At 43.0% G+C, this 22491-nt stretch overlaps 1 protein-coding gene across 10 annotated transcripts in view; it reads right to left on the minus strand.

The window, feature by feature from the left end:
- Positions 1 to 22491, minus strand: part of FOXP1 (forkhead box P1) — a 405896-nt gene that overhangs the window by 167825 nt on the left and 215580 nt on the right. For 9 of the 10 annotated variants that reach the window (XM_068154355.1, XM_068154360.1, XM_068154362.1 and 6 more), the window contains one exon: positions 4549 to 4730. In XM_068154355.1, coding sequence (XP_068010456.1) covers positions 4549 to 4719 — 171 coding nt within the window. In that variant the 5' untranslated portion in view covers positions 4720 to 4730. Of the gene's footprint in view, positions 1 to 4548; positions 4731 to 15590; positions 15714 to 22491 lie in introns of all 10 variants that reach the window. The other variant, XM_068154358.1, reaches the window with a different exon arrangement.

Genomic DNA, 22491 nt, shown 5'->3' on the forward strand with positions numbered 1-22491 from the left:
ACTGCATTTTTCATTTGTATATATTCAGTGGAATAAAAGTGTAAAAAGTACAAAACAAGATGCAATGAGATATATATAACGTTGTCTCTTTTTCTTCGAGGCAAAAAACCCCTTCTTTCCTTGCTTTGTGGACACATGGCAAAACCAGTATTTATCTAAGCTCTTCAGAAAGCTTGAAGTGACACTTGATGATTACAATATAGTTCCGCTCAAAGGCAAAGTGAAGAAAAGAAACTTCCCTACAATTCTTTATATAAACTTCCTCTTTGTCTTTCCAGGTACTAGTTGCATTTGTATTGCTATTCCTCTTTGTCATAAACACAGTCACCTTGCAACCCTCTTTATCAAGCTATCTATGCACTACCTGAAAGTACACTACACCCCATCAGACAAGCTATAGGTTTACATTATACAAACATTCCGATTCTGCCTGCTCAGCACAGGTTGTCAATAAATGCAAGCCATTGCAAAACAGCAATGTGTGCTCTCTCTCCTTAACAGAACACTGATACGAGCCTGCCAGTTCTGCAAAATAAACTCTTTGCAATCTCTGTAGCTAATCTGTCAACAAATTACTATTAAAGACATACCTCCTAAAAAGTTCAAAAGCATTCTGGATTAGACAAAAGATACTGAGCTTTATACTCGTGGGGCAGTACTTGAAGTTCCAGTATCAAAGTGGATCTCGCAATTGATGTGGAGAGGTTTGTATCTCTGCCACCACGCAACACAGCATTGGTGTCTTGCTGCTTTCTACCAGAATTCAACTTTGTATTCGTTCTCTTTGTTCAATTCATATTCTTGTTTCAATGCTAATAATGCAAAGAGCACTTTAATGAATAGTCCTGAGGATAAAAATAAAACACAATAAATAATATTTATTTTATAAGCTGAGCTAATAAAAAAAAAAGGCTGGCTAGGACTGAAGCATCAAACCTTCAATTTCAGTAGACGTCAGAAACCACTGAAGCAACTAAAGCTGTGATCATACATTAAAAGGCAGTTTGTCCTCATGAGCCTTTATTTATTACTCCTCAGTAGGCAAGACTCACCCCATTATTACATACTTTCTGTCCAAGCTTCCTTCATCCACAGCCTGACTTTCAGCTTCTGGGTCACTTCAACACCAATCTTGCACCTTCCAGACATTTTCTGTGATGCCTCAGAGCCAAGAAATGCTGCCAGACTCTGTCTGGTACCCAGTTCCCATGTCTTCCGCTCCATCCCTTGGTTCGGCTTCTGTGGGCACCTTTCGGAGCAAGCTCCTGAGCCCCACTGCCCGACCCATGCCAAATGCTGGCTTCTGATCTCTTCAAATAGTCCAATGACCTAGATAACCTTCATGTCTATTCCAAGTTTATAGGCAGATCAGCAAAACCCTGTTCATTCTATTTCATCCTGACAGTCATTCCTATGAGATGTCAACCACTGTCACCTGTGGGTCAGCAACAGCAGGATGGCAACTACTCCCACCCTCAGCAGTGCCAAAATCCTGCAGGAAAGAGGCTTTCTTCCTTCTCAGTCTGGTTCTGGGGATGATTTATCATGTATGTATGCCCCATTATTATCAAACTCTTCCACAGATGTACTGTCCCTATGGAGTCACTTGTATTGCCTTGGCTTTCTTACTTCATGATTACAAACATAAACATCAGTTAGAGCTATTTGGTTTTATAATACATAGCAGAACTCAACCCCACATTTGCTACTCCCAACTTAGCAGTACATTTTACAAGATTGCTAATGCTAAAATAATTTAGATCAATCACCCTCTTTCTCCTTGCACAGCAGAAACACACTAGGATGACATGGGAAACAGAAAAGTGGTCCTACAGGTCCTCCCTGCACCTCCTCTACAAGAGTGCTCACACCACACACTGCTCCTTCAAACACATGAACATCTGTGGAGCTCCATATTTTTCCATGGTAAAAATATTTATAAGTTTGTAAACCCGTGGAAACTTCCTTAAAAAACCCCAAAGCATTTCTGTTTTCCTCTCTCATACTAACAAAGCCATCAATCCTTACAAATTCATAAATATCACCAAAAATGTGAACCAGAATTCAGCCCAGATGCTTTACACGAGCCGTCGCACGTCCAAGTTTCTCTGCTCTGCCACACTCATCAAGGGAACGCACAACTAAACCACAACGGCAAAGCTCAAACTACCCACCACTGATTTTCTTTTTCTGCTTCTTCTTCTTTTTTGTTTTTTTTTTCTCTCCCTTCCCAAACAAAACAAGTGCCAGGTGGCAAAAAGAAAAGATTTGAATGAAATGCTCTTAAGAAATAGCTGTTTAATGCAGATCTCATTCATTTGTATTGAAGAAGCATTTTGTACAACGCATTCTGTTAAGTGACCTGAGAGCATATGTTGTATATGGAGAAACATCTAAACATTATGCTCCATGTTGTATGTGTATCTGTAAATGCTTGCATTAGCTGTCTGAAAACAACGGGGTTTTCTTCTTTTCAGCGTTTAAAAATATTTTCCAAACACAAAGGTTGATATTTTTATGCTAGCTCTGATGATCCTTTTGTTGTTATCAGGTCTTTGGGGTTTGGGTTTTATTTTGGTTGGTTGGTTGTTTCGTTCGTTGGGTGGTTTTTTTTTAATAACTGCCTTAAACTTTATAATGGACTTGCTTTCTAAAAGATGCACACCATGGAGAAGTTAGTCATCAAAACCAATTAACAGCAGAATTCAAACACAGAACATAAAGGTCTTTCAAGAACTTGGAGAAAAGCAAGCTCCCCAGCCACATTTATTGGACTGGCAAAGGATAAATAAACTGTAAGCTAAAATCTGAGCTGTGTGAAAGCAATCCCAAACCTAGTAATCCTGCTCCCTGCTCCCATGGGGGCTGGCAGCACTTGTGGCTGTGCTGGGCACCATCTGGGGGAGGGCTGGAGGACCCAGGTAGGAATGAATTGGTGCCACTCCTTAATTGACCGAATGGGTGGCTGTTGAATGACACAACCCATTCCATGCAAGATTACGATGTTATCTAAGGCAGCAGGAGGCCTCTGGATGGCTGTGGAGAAGCCTTGGCAGGAGGGGCCAGCAGTGAAGGTGGGTAACTGGTGGTAGGAGTGGAGGAGCAGTTCTGGTCTCTGGTGTGTACATTTTTGCATGACTCCCCCTCTGTTTCTCCCTGCAGAAAGCAGCATTGGAAAATTCCATAGCACTCCTATGGAAAGCACAACGCAACAAACTCATCTTGATACGAAGCCTTTTTAAGATGAGACCTTTGTGTTGAACATATTTTACTGCTCTGCTCCTCTTCTACTGTCCTATATTAATCAAAGCTGTAACCCCTGTTGTCTTTGCACTACGAATCAGAATGTGCCCCTGGCGAAGAATGAGGGAAAAGTCAACAGGAATTAAGTTTCAGTGCAACTGTTTACTCAACTGTGGCCTGCAGTTATTGAAATTTTATCCGTGGTTTTGTGTGACTACTGCAGTAATGAATTCAGCATGGCTGTGATTTTCTCACTGATGGTATTCTCACTTCAAGTAAAAACCTGTAGGATGAAAATGATTGAAACAACCCAAGTCTGTGCATTTAGTATCATCCATTTTTCTGACTTGTTTAATTATGGCAGCTTTCTGTCTTAGGTTGGCAAACAGGGGGTCTCCCCTGCTCCCCCACAAGCCTTTGCTTTGCTTTGTTTTTGAGCGCAGGATTTTTTCTTCTCCACAACAACCTGCTGCAAAGATCACTGTACACTTAGGGGAGTCTTAACCAGCTGCCAATCGCTTATTTAAAAGGTTTTAAGAATGCTTATTGCATTAGAGAAAGTGCGGGCGAGGCGTAAGTGTGTTCACCATGGCTCTGCTGCAGCCTTTGTTCCCAAGCATGTTAATGACACATGCCCAGAGCTTTGGTGCAAAATTTCCTCAGAGGGTTTCAAAATATTATCAGGGAGAAGAAGAAGACAAAACATATTAAGCAGATACAGTTCCATGGGTGAAACTTCGTCAAGTCCCAGAAAATTCCTCAATTAAAACAGAAAGGGCATAACACACAACTTGGTTCCGATTCTCCTGAATTCAGGAGTACTGCCACAGGATGGATTTATTTATTTATTCAGAGGTTGTGCTGCAGCAGATACCTCCACAGCCTTTCTCACTAATAGAAAACATTCTGTTGATAGAGGTTGCTAGGTTATATTAAAATTTGTTGCAAAAACAAAACTTAACGTTAGTGTACTTTCCACCCAGTGACATATTCTGGAAACCAGTTATTTGTAAACAGCAGTTCACTCAATCGCTGCCACTAGACTCAACACATTCAGGCAACAGAAGCACGTCCTGATCTTTGGGTATTTCCAAGGAACAATTAAAAAGGAGCCCCAGAAGAAAAGTCTAGCCTTTCCCCTTTACATTCACAACTACAATCTCCTACGGATAAAAACGTACAGAATGTCTTAGGCAAGTCCTAAAAGCATCCTCTGGCTGGCAAATGCAAAGGGTTTGAGAGGGGGGAGGTTAAGCATTTCATTTTTTTCTGGAAGTAAGAAACTTGGATTACATCTTACAGTACCTGCTGCTGCTGAAGATGTGCTAAATCTGCAGCCCCAATTTCAACTGAAGGTGTCTCGCCGTTTGATCTCACTTCCCGCAGGCTGCACTCTAGTAAATGGTTGCCACCGCTCGCTCCATTCTGAATGGCTGAACCGTTACTTTTTGTCTCAGTCCCAGATTCTTGCATCATGACTCAAAAACCTGAAATAATTTAGGGGAGGGGGGGGGAAGTAAAAAAAAAAAAAAAAAGGCAGCTGTTAAAACAGTTGTTGTATATAAGGAGACATGCCTTGTTTTAAAGCCTGCCAAAACCGTAAACATTTGTCATTTCCCTTCATACGATTTATCTTTCATTAATGGTTCATGCTACTAGTTTATGTTTATTTATCTGTTGGTACAGCTATAATTTTAGTAAGTTAGTTCTGTTCTATATATAGTACTATTTGCTCAACATCTTTTTTCCCTTAAGAGAGGAAAAAAAATAAAAAAATATACTTCTGAACGAACGCACAGAATCCATAATTAAATTTCTCTAGTTACATCTGGATGCTTTCCTTTGAAACAGATGAGTCATTTGTTGCAACACATGATGGACAATATCAAAACCTTGAGGTAGCCTGTGTAGGGGCAGGTAGGTGAAGCAGAGCATTCACTATTTTGGTTTCCATTAACACCAAGATATTGCTGAATTAGCACCTTTTATTACTCTAAAGCAATTCAGGCCGAGTGTGGGATCTGCTGGACACCACCAGTTTTTGCCCGGGGCAAACCACTTCAGCTGCTCCCAGAATGTGGCTTTTGGGCACATTTGTTGGCTATGGATTTGGTCTGACTTTGGATGCACTACTGCATTACAACAAAGAACCTACTGCATTACATCATCTTGGTAGCCACAGATATTCACAGACAGATCTTGACCCATGGTAGATGTCTGTCCTTGGCTGAAGGTTGTGGGACCCACAAAAATAATGAAGATGAGGAGATGGATAAAGACCAGTGCCCACTTGGTTACCCAGGACTCACCCAGGAGTTCCTGGAAACTAACTGGCAGTTTTTGGGCACAAGTTGACTCTCCCAAGCAAAGCACATATATCAGACTCCACCTGCAAACCACTACCTTTGAGGTGTTTTGATGAGTTGTTTTATGGGCATTTCCACCTGAAAGGCCTCAAGTCCAGGATTTAAATGTTATTAAACTGCTCTTCTTCTGCCAGCCCATCCTTCCATCATTCCATGCTCCTCCTCCCACCCTCACCCAGGGGCAGACAGGGTATGGAAAGCCAAGCTGCATGCTGCAAGCACATTGCCATGCTAACTCAACACATGCACATGTGAGCCAAATGCTCTTGTGTGGGATGGTTCCCCTTGGAAGGAAGACGTTTTATGTTTAAGGAAGAACCAGTTTGAATTCAGTAACTACCTTGGGTCAAAAGGAAGAAGAAAAATCTCTTCCCTTCCAACTTATAAGGAAAAACATCAATCAGAAAAGATGAGAGCAAGGAATGTATTTCAATGGAAAAGTACTGAGGGAAGCTCTTTCCCTGGGAACTCTGCAAGAGTAATTCTGAGCTTGCAGCCACCAAAGGTGCAGTACTGGCTGGAGACAATGCCTCTTCCCAGTTCTGGCTGCCCGGTGTCTGCTGGCCCCTAAGTGACATTCAACATCAGATGCTACATGTAGAGGTCTGCCCCTCCCCAACACACTAATGCCAGAACTCTCATTCGTTCACTAGCTTCAGATAATGAGGATCCATAGAGACGACAATTAAATGTCCTACCTGAGAAGCAGCTGACTAACAAGGGCTGTTTCACCACTATGTTCCAATATGAGTGCTCCTCCCTGATCCACATTTGAGACAGGTGAACCACTCATTAGCCAGAGCCAGCTCCAACCATGACAGGATCTATCCACACTGATGGCCACCCAAGCAGACGGACAGTGCGAGGGTAGTTTCAAAGCTTCTGATTGCATTTAAATAAATTTCATCTGCTCCATGAAAATTTCTTCCAATCTGTTTTGTGAAATCTTTGAAAGGGCTTGGAGGCTCACTATAAGGCTTCTGTTGACTCCCTGGTAAAAGCTCCAGAGATCCAAACAAACTTGCAGCTTTCCTTACACCACCAGCAAAACTTCTGGGTTTTAACATGATCCTGCTCTGACACAGACTGAGCATGGTGTGGTTTTCATTTTTGGCACTATAAGGCAAGCCCACAAGCATGATAAGACCTAAATAAGTGTTACATCTACCAAGCAAGGTTGGATTACACATTGGGAAGTGACCGCATGGCATGGATTGCTTCCATGGAAGAAACATGACTGAGATTCCCCAGACAGCTCACAAGCTACTCCAAAGTATACCATGAAATCTTTATATGCTACACTACTAAAAAGGACATGCTTCTTTTAACCAGAGAGAAATAAAAAAGAACAAACTGATTTGCTTTCCGCTTCCATCCAAATTTGGGGTCAAGTGTCAACTGGAGAAAATCAACCATAACATGAATGACCTCAGCACTGGACAAGGATGACCACCATCTAAGACTGGGTTAGCACGTTAAAGCCAGAGACTCATGTCTTTGATTACTGTGATGTACAATGGCAAAGGGTGAGCAAGCACATCACCATCACACAGAACACACCTGAGAGAGAAAGGACATACTAAAGAATTAGTGGCGGGTGCTTCCTGTAGACACCATGGTAGAAAGAGATGCTAAAACCAATGTGCCAAAACAGTCAAGGCACTTCTGATGCAACAAATTGACTGGATAAAAAACTAAGGAGGGTCAGAGAAAACACCAACCAAAGCTCCAAGATACCTCTGACAGCAGTAAGAAGAATGTGCACCACTGAGGAGCAGATCTGTCACTGCCTGATCACGAATTGTTGGCTTGCCCTTCTGAGCAAAATCTCTCCAGGACACAGCAAATAATTCACAACCAAACTAGTCAAGAGATTATTTATTGTCTCTAGGATTGCAAAATGCTCCCGGAAAGAAACAACAGTAGAAATTGCTACAATTTTTCCAACCTATAGGACAGAGAAAAAGATGGATTATTTATAGTATTTGGTCACAAAATATCATAGTTCTTGAGAACCTTTCCCATGACAAATTTAATGCTCTATTTTATCATTCAAAATACTCCAGCCAATCGCCACCGGAGCCGCACGTGGCTGACCCCAGTCCCTCCACTGCTTGTACCCACTCCATGTATCACATCCAGCAGAACCATCAGCAGGTATCAAGGAAATGAGAGTTTGCAAAGGGAATATCAAAAGAATGAAAAGAAAATGGTGATGTTTGGACTTTGAAAAAACTCTTTTACAAACAGAAGTGAAGACCTTCGAGCAAACGCTGCTTTAAAAACACCCATTCACAGGCAGTCAACTCCAATATACCTTCAACTGGATGCCAATACAAAACGAACCCACTTTGCCACAATACCTCCAACAGAAAACAGGATTTTCAAGGGAGAGAAGATGAAACTGTTTATTTCTTCACTGTAGTCAAATGTGAGGTGACATAAATAATCGCAGTTCGGTTTGATCATTAAGCGTCATGTCATGAAAATCAACCTGCGAGAGCTTTCTGCAAGAGTGATTATTATTTGTCTTTTTGAGCACACCTAAATGAGCTGAGGTGATAGCACACTGAGGATGGCTGAGATAATTGTCTCTCCTCAGCACAGAGGAGCAGGTCTCACAGAAGCCTATTAGTGAAGTCTGTCACTCAAAATTATGACAGAAAAAAGCAAAGCAAGGTTTGCTTTATGCAACATGATCAGGTTGGTTCTCTGGGAATGGAACTGAAGCTTCAGGTCTAGTACCACAAACTGTGATTTTGGCCTGAATACAACCCCAAGTAAACTAAACAGTGCTGACGAAGCTGCTCTGCATAATGATTTATTATAGGTAGTGAGGGGAGTCCTCATTGCTCTCTGCAGCTACCTGCAAGGAGGTTGCAGTGAGGTGGGAGTTGGTCTCTTCTGCCTAGTCTCAAGGGACAGATTGAGAGGAAATGGCCTGAAATTTCACCGGGGGACATTTAGATTGGATATTAGGGAAAAAAAAAAAATACTGAAAGGGGAGTGAGGCATTGGAACATGCTTGCCAGGGAGGTGGTGTAGTCACCGCCCTGGAGGTGTGCAGAAAACATGTAGCTATGGCACTTCAGGACATGGTTTAATGGCCATGGTGGTGTTAGGTCAACAATTGGACTCAATGATCTTACAGATCTTTTCCAACTGAAGCTATTCTATGATTCTATGAAAATCTTCTTCGACATTCAGGAGACCATGTTCTGACTTTAGACACTTAATGTCAGAAAAGCATGTCCATCCCCTGTGTTTTACAAAACAGAATGACTCTCCTATCAATTCTACAAAGGAAAAGACAAATTTAAAGCTTAAAAGGGGTAGGTTCTTACCAGTGGATTGATTGTTGGTTGGTTGGTTTGTTTTTAATGAAACTCTATGATATCTCACTTTAGGACGGATACAGAAGGACTCAAGATTATTAGGGATGACACAAGATGTTTTTCCCGTATGAAGGGACCAAAGCTAAGGCTGCAGTATGAACAACAACATGTAAAATTTTATCCTGAGATCAAAGAGCACATAATAAAAGAACTGTTCTTCTATGACTTAATGCCAGCTTGGTTTAAACAGTCTCACAACAGCGATCAGTTTCTCAAAAGTCCTCTGCACAAAACCTTTTCTAGCTTTGATGTAGAGTCAAACACGAAGCCAAAGCCATACAGTTTGGCCCATCTCCTTGGTGAGTATGTTACATTGAAGGTAGTTGCATGGAATCAAAGCAAGGCACACACTGTCAGGAGGAGGACAGCAGCTGATCATCTTCCAGATGACTTGGACAGAAGTAGGCTAATTTCTTTAAAAGCATGGCCAAAATTGAAAAAACAGAGGTTGGATGTGTACTTCAGATGAATCAAAATGATCTCTCTGAGGACTCCAGTGTTGGTGTTTTGAACTAAAATGACAGAAGCTGAAGGAATCCTAATTTTGAAAATGTTCTCTGCTAATCCATTAAAAGAAAAAAAAAAACAAACACAAAACCAAGAAGTAGTAGTCTGTAACATCACAAAGCCCAGATGCTGCAGATACATGTCTCACAGCTCCACTGGACTATTTAGATAAGCAAGGTTAAGCATGGAGATTAGTAGGCAGGAGGTGGGCACTGAAGTGTGCAATTTCTGCAGCTCTTCTCCTAGTCTAGTTTCTAAAGACTAAGCAGCATTGTTTAATGCCAGCACAAGGGAGGCTTTACCAACCAAAGCACCTGTCAGAGCAAGGACCCACAGCAAGTCTGAAAGACAGAAGGGCTGATATTCAGATGTATTTAGATGCCTCACCATACACAGAGGCATCTGGTGAGACATTTTTAAGACTTCTGAATAAGCACCAATCTACATCTTTAAGCATCTCATCACCTTTAAAAAAATATCCCCAGGGTCTTCTGGGCCTTAAAATCTTGGATTTAATATCCTTCCAGACTCAACCTGGACTACAGATTCAGGATGTAGCCTTCATGTTTCAAAGTTACCTCCAAGGCTGATGGCTATATTTCGGTCATTAGCACTAGGAGGTGTTTACAAATACATACATGCACATAGAGATCATTCCTCATGTCTGTCCCCTGGGATTGGTGCTAGAGCAAAAATGTTGTCGTAATACAGCCCCTTCATCACATTTCTGGAAGATATTAAGCTAACAAAAAGTTCAGTCTTTATTCCAGGGCAGTTAATTAAGGTTGACCAAGTCAGGCAGAAGTAAATTAACTTGGCTGATCAATTATTTATATGAAGCAGAATAAATGCCCTTAAAGAACTTGGCCCAGCCATGAAAGGACATGTAAATTAAACACAACACAGATTGATAAAATATATTTCTGCTTTTTTAGGCAGAAGAGTTAATGGTAAAATCAGATTTAAGTGATCAAATCACAAGACCAAGTCCTGAATTTTCCAGCAGACACACTGTCATCCATGCAGGGTTTAGAAGTAAACATTTTACCTATTTGCTGCAAGCATCTCCCCAAAGCAAGGTCAGTTTAGAGCACTTCTCTGTTTAATTATGGAAAAAAAATAATCAAATCAAATCAAACAAACAACGTTTGGAAGCATCCCATGACAGTGCAACGCTGCAAAGACAGGATATTACCTCCTGAAAATGAAACGTGCTTCAGAGCGCGACCAACTCTGGCAACACACAAAGCATGAGGGAAGCTGCTCCTTACCCCAGTGCAGGTAACCAAAGCAAGGCAGAAGCAGCCTGGCACTCCTTGTCACCACCCCCAAGGACCACGATGGCTTTCCCAGGAGACCACTGTCCAGCTCACAGGTGGTCCCTTTTAGTCCCGGTATCTTTGGAGCAAGAGCCCTGCAGGGGGAAGCTCCTCGGGCTCCACATCCCAGCACCACTCCTGAATTTTTCCAGGAACATGCTTCGACGGTCCCCAGCCGACGCCAAGATCCCCATCTCCTGCAGCTGACACCCCGTCCCTAGGTCAGTGAGGCGGCCAGCAGCGCCAACCCACCATCCATGAGTTCAGCAAAAGAAAAAGGATTCACCAGTGGAAATTAAAAGCCTTGTGAAAGGTAAGGCTTTGATCTACCGTGGGGGAAGGCGTACAGATGTTCAGCTGCTCATTTACTAAATTACACCATGTCACAATTAACTGTGAATCAGCCAGCTTCACATGAGCAGCTCGAGGGCTGCCACCACGCTAAGTACAGAAATAACGCCGGGGAGGGGAGTCCAAACTAGCCAGGTGGACCAGATGACTTCTCTCTGCCTATGCTTGTGGTTAGCACGACTATTAGAAAGAGCCATCCCAACATATGGCATGATTTAACTAAATCAGATCATGCTGAACTCACCAGCCTTTCTCAACTTACAAACCCCTCCGCTCTCGTCATTGCAGATGGGTGAACACCCGTCATGCTTTTAGAGTTTTCAGTAGCCGTCATTTATCCTGCTGACAGGGTGTATTTTAGGTATAATTATGTACTAACTAACTATAGATCAACTGTCAGTACATTAGGGTACTTTTTGGATAAAACTTCATGCTTACCCCTTTGAAGGCCACTCGCCTACACACTACTGGTGGTTGCTGAATTGTGCAGGAGTATGAGAAAGGAGAAATGGATTCAAAGAGTAATTAAGGGTGATCTTTAAGAATCAACCAAAATAGTAAGGAACGGAGCGAGTCAGGCTCCACTGTCCTGAAAAGCGATGCTGAGTCACGTCTGACAGCGGCACTGGGAGAAGGAGAAGCAAACCTGGAGCAAGGCAAGGGAGGAACATGCACGGGATGTGTGGAAAGAGGAAACAAAGAGACAGCGACGAGGTGAAATCCTTTGATATTTCCTCAGCTTAAAGAGGTAATTCAGTGCATTAAAATGGATCCTTGAAATTTCAAAGGATGAGACTCGCACAACAAAGATTGTCGAGAGTGCTATTTTGTAGGATTAGAACAAAAACGTATTGGGATTTTCTATACGATCTTACCTCGCTGCGCAGGACTGTGTACTTGCTGTTATGCAAGCACCATCTTCCAATAGTGAATTTTCATAATTATAACAGAAAGGCGTAAATTTTCTAATGCATGGCAGTTCAAAAAGTAATCAAGAGAATGAGCCTGAGGGCTATTTTAATGTATGCAAAGCTAGTGACCCACAGTAAATGGGAGGTAGGCTTCAATGAATGCAAAGTAATGCACACATACTAAAGACCTGGTCTGATGAGGGACGGCTAAAATTAACACCCAATTAATTTCCGAATTGACAAACAAATGAAACCCATAAATCTACTTTCTCATTAATTTTCTTGTGGTATAATTTAAAGCAGTAATATGAGGGCAAAAACTGAGCATTATCCATCATAAATATCAAAAAAGATAGCACTGTAACACCATAAATTATGCATATTACCTGTTGTTAAAAATGATTAATGTATTATCAACTTTATCGTGCACTGTGTATGTCTAGACGTATCTAAAATCTGAAATTTCATTTAGTGCTGAGGAAATAAAAAGTCCACAGAAATGGGATGATCTGCAGCACATCCCTGGCTTTGCCTCCTGACCCAGGTGTGGCCCTGGCGCTCTCACCTTGGCTGGACTTATCCCAGGCTTTGGGCTGTCAGAGGTTGAGTGCATCACAGAGGTGACATGCTGAATCCCCCCAGGGAAGGGAAACAAATCACTCTGCTCCTAGGGTACTCCCATGAGCTGATCTACAGCCCTGGCACCTGGGAGGCCTGATCCCCTGAGGTGCCCTCCTGATGCTAGGGAAGAGCTCCTCGGTGATGCAGAGCCATGGTGAAGGGAGAAAAGCAAAAAAGCTAACAAGGAGGAGGAAAACATGAAGGCATCGCTGAATTCAGTGAGTGAAAAGCCAGTGCTTTCCAACACTGCTTGAGCACATCACCTTGGCCAATGTGGAAGGACATGAGCTACTTTACCTCGTCCCTGTGGGTCATGCCAGTAACAGGCTGGACTTCCATGAACCTGAACCTCTGCCAGGGCTTATGCCCATCCTCAAGTGCCCCAAGTAGCAGCTTCACCCATCCCATCTAGATACAGGCCGCCACAGCTTTTCAATTATTTAACTACATACAATGACACCACCTGTTTTTCACTGTTTGGGTGCATGGCTTGCACTGCCTGTGTTACTTCTTCCCAGCATCAGTGGCAGAGCCACTGGACCTGAAATTCTTTGGAGGCAGCTCAGTGAAGGTTGACTGATGCTCTGCAGGAGCTGAAATTTAAAAGGGCCCTGCTGAGAAGAGAAGGAGCGTCAGGAGCCTAATCCCACCTGTGCCACACTGACTTATTGTGAAATTATGGCCAAACAACTTAACTTCTTAGAAAATCAGTCACTGAAGTCACCCCCAAGGAAATCTCTTCTGATGGGGCTGCTGCTGACCACAAACACTGAAAACAGAGAACAAGCAAATTCAAGAGAAATAATTAGGCAACAAAAGGTTGCCTTTTGCTCTGCTTAATAGAACTAGATCTGGTCTCCATGAGAAGCCAGTGCACCAAAACATGCCAAGCTGTCAAGATAACAGGTCTCACTCCTTTCCTAGAGGTAAGACTCAGCTCTGCTTTTCCCAAATGAGCTTTCTGCATCCTCCTATTTTACACATGCTCCCAGAAGTTACTCCTAGTCTCACCTCAGATAAACAAACCCCCTTTGCAAAGCCAGCTCTATCTCAATCTATGCCTCTCAGCTTGACAGCTATTAAAATCCATATTCAGCATGAGGCTCATGCCATAGCTGCATAAAAGCTCCAGAGCTGGGCCACTTCCAAGAGACTGGCAAATATGATGTAATCATTTACATACCATCATCAGCAGAGTGAGGTTCCTTCCTCTCTCTTGGGGAGAGCTGTCTTTCAGTCGCGAGCTTGACAGAAATCATCCTTACCATCACTGGGATCATCATTTATTTTAAGGAAGGGAATGGCAAATGGCCAAAAAAAAAAATCCCAAACCAAAGAAGAAACCGTAGCTCTTTGTGCCATACCACTCTGTGACTGCTACCGTGTGGATGCGACCACCACCTGCACCAGAAAACAGACTCCTCCAGAAGGAAGGGCACTTAACTGCAGCATGGTGAGGTACAGAGCTGCTTTGGTGGCTGTCGTCCCTCAGGAGCTACCCACCTGCTCATCCCAGCCCAGGTGCAGCAGCTTGCAGGGCTCCCCACGGTGCGGTGCAAAACAGGAACAGAAACTGCAGAGCTATTCTCACAGCCTGGGACTTATTTGTTTGTATGCACACTGCTCTGAGCTCACAACATAAAGCCTTCCAGTCTGCCTCACAGAAAAACAGGCAACTGTTCAACCAAGTAAAAGGCCAAAGATGCATTTAGTAAACATGGTTAGTTTATGCTAGACAGCAGCAGCACTGCTACAGCAAGAGGAGATCAAATCTTACAAGACCAAGTGCTGGCTGTAGATGAATTAGACTCCCACCCTCCATGCATATCTCCTTTAAAGTGTTTCTAACCTCTCCACCAGCCTCCAGAAGCTGACAACCACCACAAAGCCAGGTGCAGCTTTGCAATACTTCTGCACAATAAAATTTTCACTTCACTGTTTTCATTTAGTTTAAAGCAGTGAAGGCTTGATTCATCCACAGTACCACGAGTCAGTTGACGACCAGCTTGTCCACTTACACACTTCAGGTACCTCCTGCTTCCCCTCCAGCCCTGAAACCGCTCTGGTAGCCAAAGCCAACAGTATGTTTGGACCACTGATGCAAGCTACTGAGTATAATATGTGACATTTTCATGCACATTTTGTTGCTTGATTTTCCAAAGCATGAAAAAGGACAATTATTTAATTTTATCCTTCAAAAGCTTCTTATAAATGTATATTCAAGATATTTTAACAGATTAATTCACACCTAAAGGAACAGACAGCACCTTCATACAAACAGAGTTAACATTTCATTCTCAAGGTCACTCTAAGAGGGCTCACTCCCTTTGCGTGCAAAGCCCTAACAATTTACTGTTAGTGCTAACAGGTCCTGCCCGGCATTTGAAATCCAAGCCCCATTCAGAAACAACAACAAACAATCATTTTGGAAAACAGAGATGGTATGAGCGAGTTTTTCTTGTTCATCTGCAAAGCAACCCAAAAGCAACAACTGCCAGGATGGCTCTCTCTAATTAGGGCTCCCAGAAACCAAAGAGCAAACAGCCAGCATACAGAAATTAGCAGATGTAAACGCAGTTTTCCAGTTACAGAAAGCAAAGCAGCTCAGTCATCTCACTCACAGGAGGAGGAGCAACAGAGCGTGCTTTTAAATTTGGGGTTTTTTTTCCCCTTCTCCATTCAAACACCTCTGCTTCTGAACCAGAGATTTTCCTCAGATCTCCTCAGAAATAAAAGTGAAAGCTTTGCCTTTTCCAACTCCATTGAGGACATGTGCATCCATTAAAACCTGACATCAGAAAAGAGAGAAGCCAAAAAACAAGCCCCCGACCAAACGCTGACACGGAATGCAAGGCTGTACACCTTCAGGGTGATTACCTGGTTCATAGCCCTATATCTTTGTCCTAGACCTTCTAACTCCTTGTTTGCTCCATGCAGGATTTTCTAGCCATCAGCCGTCTACCGCTGTGCTAGTCGTCTTGCACGAGTGCTCTCTCCCTTCTGAAAAAAGCAAACAACTGGATAGATATCATTACACTAAGGAAATCTCTTGGAAAAACCAAACAACTTGCTAATCTTTCTAGCCCCTTCACCCAAGTTAAAGATAAGCAAAGCAAACCAAAGTGAGTTTCAGCCACATTCCAGGGACAAGCTCCCCTTTTTCTCCTTTATCAAAATCCCAGCATTTAAAGGTTTTTTTTCCAGACCTTGCAGGATAAACTGCTGCTCACACCCGCAAACAAAGCAATATTTGTTTAATAACTGATTGCTGCCATGGGTACAGTAAACAAGGGGCCCAGCATTTGTGTTTATGAACAAACACATCATCTTGCAAGAGCAATTTAACATTAACCAGGTGGAATAATCAACAGATTTCATAGGTGACACTCGGGGCAGGACTAATGTAAACAGAGCAGGGAGGAGAAAGGGGCCACTCTTAGGGAATCAAGGTTGAGGCAAATGCATTACAGAGTAAACAGCTGGGAAGAACTCAAGACAAACAAATAGTCATTCTTCTGACATTTCGAGAAGCAGAAAGGTTGTACGTTACATACATCAGCTGCTGACCACCATGAAATCAAACCAGTTGGGGACCAGGCCTTCTTGTTTACACAGTGCCATGTTTGCTTATAAACAACAATTTGCTGTTACCAACCTCGCATTACTCATTGCATAAACGAGCAGATCAAGTGAAATCCTGTTAACTCTTCTGTGGACCAAGGGTTGTTTTTTTCCTTCCCTTCAACAATAACAAACAAAAAGCCTTTGCAGTCTTGCTGTGCAACCTCAAGACAACAGGCAGCAGGGGAAAACAACATAGCTGTGCATCTGTTCCAATAAAGGGGAAAGAAAGGAGTAGAAAACACTTGAAAGTGTTTTGCAAAACAAGATTTACCGGCCAAACCACTGATGTAAAAGATCAATTTGCATTTCTTTAAAAAATAGAAAAATAAAGCAGCCACTGCAAAAGGTAGGATGAGAAAATTTCATTTCTCTCTTGAACAAACAAGCAAAATGGCATCTTTCTACCCAACTTCATCTGCCCAGCATGACCACACATGCATACACATACATCTGTGCCCATGCCAGCTGCCTGCTCCCCTCCTTGCGCAAGGCTGAAGCAGCAGGGCATAGTTCAGTCCTCTTCCTCCTCCTTTTTCCCTCCCCTCCTCAACCCTCTTCCTTCACCATTCTGCTGCCTCTGCAGATCTTCACAGCTCCTTTTTGCTAACCCACAATGGGGGGTCAGAAGCCCCCAAGATCTTCTCTCAACTAAAACCCTCTGGCCTCCAACTGCTCCTCATCCAATATCCATCGCTTGGCCCTGAGGCATTGTGACATTAGTCCTCAAGGTGCCCAAGATGCCAAAATCCCCAGGATTTGCCACCTTCCATAAAACCTTTCCTTTCCCATCTCTCATCCCCACAAAGTTCAAGAAGTTGCCCACTGCAACACCCTCCTGGGAGGTTTCTGTAACTTCTCTACCCTGAACATGAATTTCAGGAAAGATCTGAAGTACAGGGAGAGAAGATGGATGGTCTTATTAGTGGGAGTTAATCCAAGGCTCCAGGTTACATTCCTGCCCTGACACAATCCCTGCGTGTGACCTCCAGAAGTCTCTTCATCCCTCTCCTGTGTAAAATAAGTCCTTTAAGATGCTGTAGTCGGATGGGGTACAGGATGTAATCATGGTTTTTTTCCCACCTGCACAGTGGTCCCTGGTTCACCACTGTCTTCTGCTGAGCACCAACACCAGCACCAAACACTGAGTAAAATCAGGCGAGTTTTGAACGTATGAAGCATCCAAGGTCACAGCTGGCCCTGGCACTGCACTCCCCTCCCTTGCCATTTCATGTACAAACAGCATGGTGGCCAGAAGCCTCCCCTCTCATCATTTTTTCACAAGTTTTAGAATATTTGGTGCTTTTCTTCACAGCACAATCCTGGGCATCCATGGCTGGCCAAGAACCTCTGTTTTCTTTTTCAGAAAATATTTAGCCTTTTGTTGTAGTAAAATAACAATATATTGGGGGAAAAAAAAAAAAGAATCAAAGAAAAAGGTTCAAACCCATGAAATCAGTAAAACCTACTAATAAGGCAGGTATTTAAATAAAACCCAAATGCAGCATTGTTCAGGCAACTGCCTATTTTTTAATACATCAGGTTGACAGCATAATAGCGGCCAAGATGAAAGGTGCGACTGGAGGACGGGGTTGGCGTCCGCACACCAGGAAAACAGAAGTGCTGCCCCATTTCCTGTGCTTCAGCAGAGTATTTCTGATGTCTGGGGCTGCCAGGGACTTAACTCTGAATTAATGATTACACACAATACCCTCCTTTCTCCCCTCCCTGCAGGACAGCGAGGGCCAGCCTCACCGAACGACTGTGGGCAGGCAGGCACGGGTCACGGGGGATTTAGATATTTCACAGCGGCTTCAAATTTTAGACACTGCAACCTGAAGGCTTCTGAAAACATCAAGCTTCACATAAAAGTCCTGATATTTCCCTACTTGAGACAACTGCTCTCACCTCAGCCTCACTGCCTGTTCCACGCTCCTTTTCCAGCACGTAAAATCACAGTTTATTCAGTACAAAGTAACTACGGTATGATAAAAACTATAAGCATATCATTCAAATGCTTTATTGGTCAAATAGATGGATGCTTTTATTAGTCCAACCTCTTTTGTAATGGAGTGCCACTGATGACCCAGTGTTAGCCTCATTCCCTGCTATTAATCACACTTCTAAGAGCTCATTTTGCTTTAAAATCTTAAGAAATTGCTATAATTTAAAGACATGGTGTCTACATAATGGGAAATGCTTCACAGATTGTATCATTCCATATAACACAGGATTTTTATGGCAACGCTGACCACGATACCAAGGTATTACAAAACTCAAATAAAATATTTTATGAAGAAAATCTAAATGTAAACTTACTTTTGCATTTGTGGTTTGCCACATCCATAATGTTTTAATCACGGCCTTTTGGGAGTCACAGTCTTTCAGCTGTGTGTGGCTTACATAGAGGAACGCAACAGAAAACACTCCCCGAACAAATATCAACGGAACAAAACAAAATTAAATGAGAATTTAAATACAATAAAAGGATGGACCACGAGAGAGCCTCTCCAAGTTGTATTTTAACAAGGGATTTATCCTTCCATCAGCTGTATTATCCCTTTCTTTCCCACACAGGGAAAACAGATGATGTTTACTGCGAAAAACTTCCACGACAAAGTGGAAGCATCTTACAAATTTACCTACACTGAGAATTAAATTAATATAATGATGGTCTTAACCCGTATTATTAAAATGTACATTGCAAAATGTTTTGACAATGTCAACTGCTGCAGGAGGGAAAACATATTTAAGACAATTTCAGCCAAATGCAAAAGCAGAAGCCTTCCATTTTTCAAATGTAAAGTAAAAAGCATCTTTAAGCATCTTCTTATGAAAGAAAATGCAGTGCAATTATGTTATATGGCACACACAAAAGCGTGCTCTTTTCCTCACTTCTCTAACAAGATATTAGTACCTCCTGGCCTTAGGAATACTATGTGTAAATCACATCATATTCAGAGTGTCTGAATTAATTATAATAGGAGCTGGAGAGAAATGTTAACTTTCCAGGTTGTTGCTAAGGATTAGCCCTTGTTTACAATTCTGTATTTATAGAACAAGAAAAATTTGTCAAATGAAGGGCAAAGAGGAAACCAGGAACACAAATCTAGCTTTGATTTCAAAACAAATCAGATCTTGCAACCGTTCCCTGAAAAGAAAACCACAGTTTTTAATGTGAGGATGCAAATGAGTCTCAGAATATAAAAATGTTTTATAATTCTGTGCATCCAGCACTACTAGATGTTATTTAAAGAATTGATGTTAGCATTTCTCATCCTCACACAGCAAGTCCAGGATGCTGCAAAACAGCATCTATTTAAAATGGATCATGTTTCTATGGGGCACCGGGTAGCTGACAAGGCTGAAGGAGAAGGCAGCAGAGCATTTGGCCCCCAGGGACCATATTTGTAGGGATGCATGGACTACTCCAAAGACAGCATGCTAGCAGGAACAAACCTCTTGTTTTCAACAGCCTTACATGGAGGTCTGAATCTCCAACCAGGGGACAAGTCAAGAATCTCAAAACCATTGGAAAAGACGCTTTGGCTTCCCCAAAGGCAGTGAGCTTAGGATGTGAACAAGACAGCCCTTAGGAATGACACTTAGGACACCAAGAAAGGTCCATCATCTAAACCACGGTATTTCTGGAGAGCAAAGCAAGACTAGATGGCTCACGCCCCAAAGGCCGTGTGAAGTGTCGCAGGAAGGAGAGTGCCACAGCTTTGCAGGGACGTGCAGGTCTCAGGCGCCTTGGCAAAACTGGCTGGGGAAGTTTATATTGCTCACCATCCTGAGGATAAAGAGAGCACTTCAGCCTCCTGCACTTTCATTTCTTTTCGCAAACAAAGGCACACCCACTACAATTAGGTTGCAAAACCATTTTCATTAGAACTCCTTGTTTTCATGCACTTAAAGCTTCCTAAAACCTGCAGTGCCCCTCATGCTCCCATCAGTGTGTGCTTGCGTATGGAAAACTAAGCAAGGGCTCTTTAGTGGTTTCAGTTTATGGAGCAGCAAACGGAAAAAGGCTTTTTCCCATTGAAAAAAAATAAAATTGTAACCACCAACTTCTGAGGAGGGTGACTTGCAAAAATGCTGAGCACCCACAACTGAGGGCAGCTAAACCCCCTCAAGAATCAGGCCCACAACACAATAAGAAAAATGCACTTAGCTAAGCTTTTGTGGAAACATATACAGCCTGCTTGCCTTGCCCTGTCCAAGGGCTACAGCTCTCAGATTACAGCTAGGACAGCACGATGCAGACGAGAAACCGTACACGTGTCTGTGAACGTTGGTGCTTAAGCTCACACACACATGCTATGAAAGTACCCAACATACTGCTTCAGCATCACCCAGAACAGATTAAATGGGACAGAAGAGGTGTTTTCCTCCTCAGTTTTGTCTTCCCCAGCAACAGCTCCAGTCTGGGTCCAGAGCAAGGATCCAACCCCACCACATTGCTGTGCAGGAGACATGTACGTACTGCACATGTTCCTCAACAGCCACATGCTCAACAGTGACACACATGGATCCCAAGCACCCAAAAATACAGTTGGTACTCACCGCACTGGCCCAATGAGGGGGGGGGAAAATGTGATTTTTTTTCCACCTCAAAATTTCATCCTGTGCCTGAGAAAACTCCAAAAAAAAATCTCTGTAGAAACTGATTTGTTTCTACTCACCAAAAAAAGCACATATGCTTACTTTTGAGTCAGGATGCAGGAAGCCAAGTTCTTAATCCTTCCTGTGCGTTCACCTATGGCTGAAGAGCAATAGCCCCCAACAGAGATGGCGAGGAGAGGGAAAAAGAACAACTGGACACCAAACAAGCCCCTCCAGCTTGTCTTGGCCAACAACAGCAGGTTATTGTGAGCACTCCTGTGGTTGCCCATCTCTTTTCTATGTATGATGTCACCACAGAATCACAGAATGGTGGGGGTTGGAAGGGACCTCTGGAGATACCTATCTCAACCCCCCAGTTTAAAGCAGGCTGCACAGGGTGAAGACAGTAGAACCATGAGGAAATTAAACATTGGAACAGGTTGCCCAGGGATGTATTTGAGGCCCCATCCCCGGAGATATTCAAAGTAGGGCTCAACAGGACTCTGGACAGCCTGATTTAGTTGAGGATGCCCCCTGCTTACTGCAGAGGGAGTTGGACTAGCTGACCTTTGGAGGTCCCTTTCAACCCAGGCCATTCTATGATTGCATCCAGATGGGTTCCACATCTCCCTGGAAAGGGAGACTCCACAGCCTCTCTGGGCAGTCTGTTCTGCACAACAGGGAGCCTTCCAATAAACAGCACTGTGGTTCTGCAACCTCTCCAGGGCAAGCTGTGTGGCCCTGGACTGGAGGAGTCCATCGCTGCCATGCTCAGCAGAAATTGCTCCATGCTGTAGGAAATGGTGCTTCTGGTGCTGAATCCCCAGCAGCAGGCAGGGGCCGTTTACAAGCAGCAGTGTGTGTTAATGCTCAAAACCTGCACTGGAGACAGTACTTGAACATCTCCGGCCACATGCAGGTGCATAGTCACACAGATGTGCTGGCTCCTGAACACTGTAAAGCTAAGGCATGCGGCTTCCCGCTCCAAGGGCTTGTGAAAGAGAAGGCTACACTCTATTTACGGTCTATTCAAGACAAGACTACTCAGTGTCAGGATGTACCCTAAGAGGGTAATTTGCACCCTAAACTGGATCGTACACTACCACAGTCACAGACTGTATGATCTCCTCCTTTGGATTACAACTGTTTGCACAAGTCAAAGCAGAACAAGGAGAGGAACAAAACATACAGTGTATTTTGTTCTCCACTGCAGCCACATATTTCAACTGCCTCAGCCGAATTCTTAGAGTAAACACAGCTTTAAAAGAAAATAACTAGAATAAAGAGCTTCTGGAAAGTTCCTACTGATTATGCATGCAAGAATTCTGCTACTGCTTCCTCCCATCATCTGAAAAATAAACCAACCACCCAACTTCCACAACTATCTACAAAAGTGCTGCTTTTCTGAACCACGTTGCAATCCTATCTGAGGTCTGCAAGTTGTAATGAATGCATCTTGTTTTGTAAAATACACAGAGGAACTCAATTAAATGAACAACTGTAAAGGAAATAGAGCTGATAAAGGAATTAATGCTCCGTGTGCCAGATCATA

Source organism: Melanerpes formicivorus, unplaced genomic scaffold (genome assembly GCF_026170545.1).
Source record: "Melanerpes formicivorus ecotype bairdi unplaced genomic scaffold, bMelFor1.0.p_v2 SCAF_28, whole genome shotgun sequence".
In the NCBI taxonomy this organism is placed as follows: Eukaryota; Metazoa; Chordata; class Aves; order Piciformes; family Picidae; genus Melanerpes; species Melanerpes formicivorus.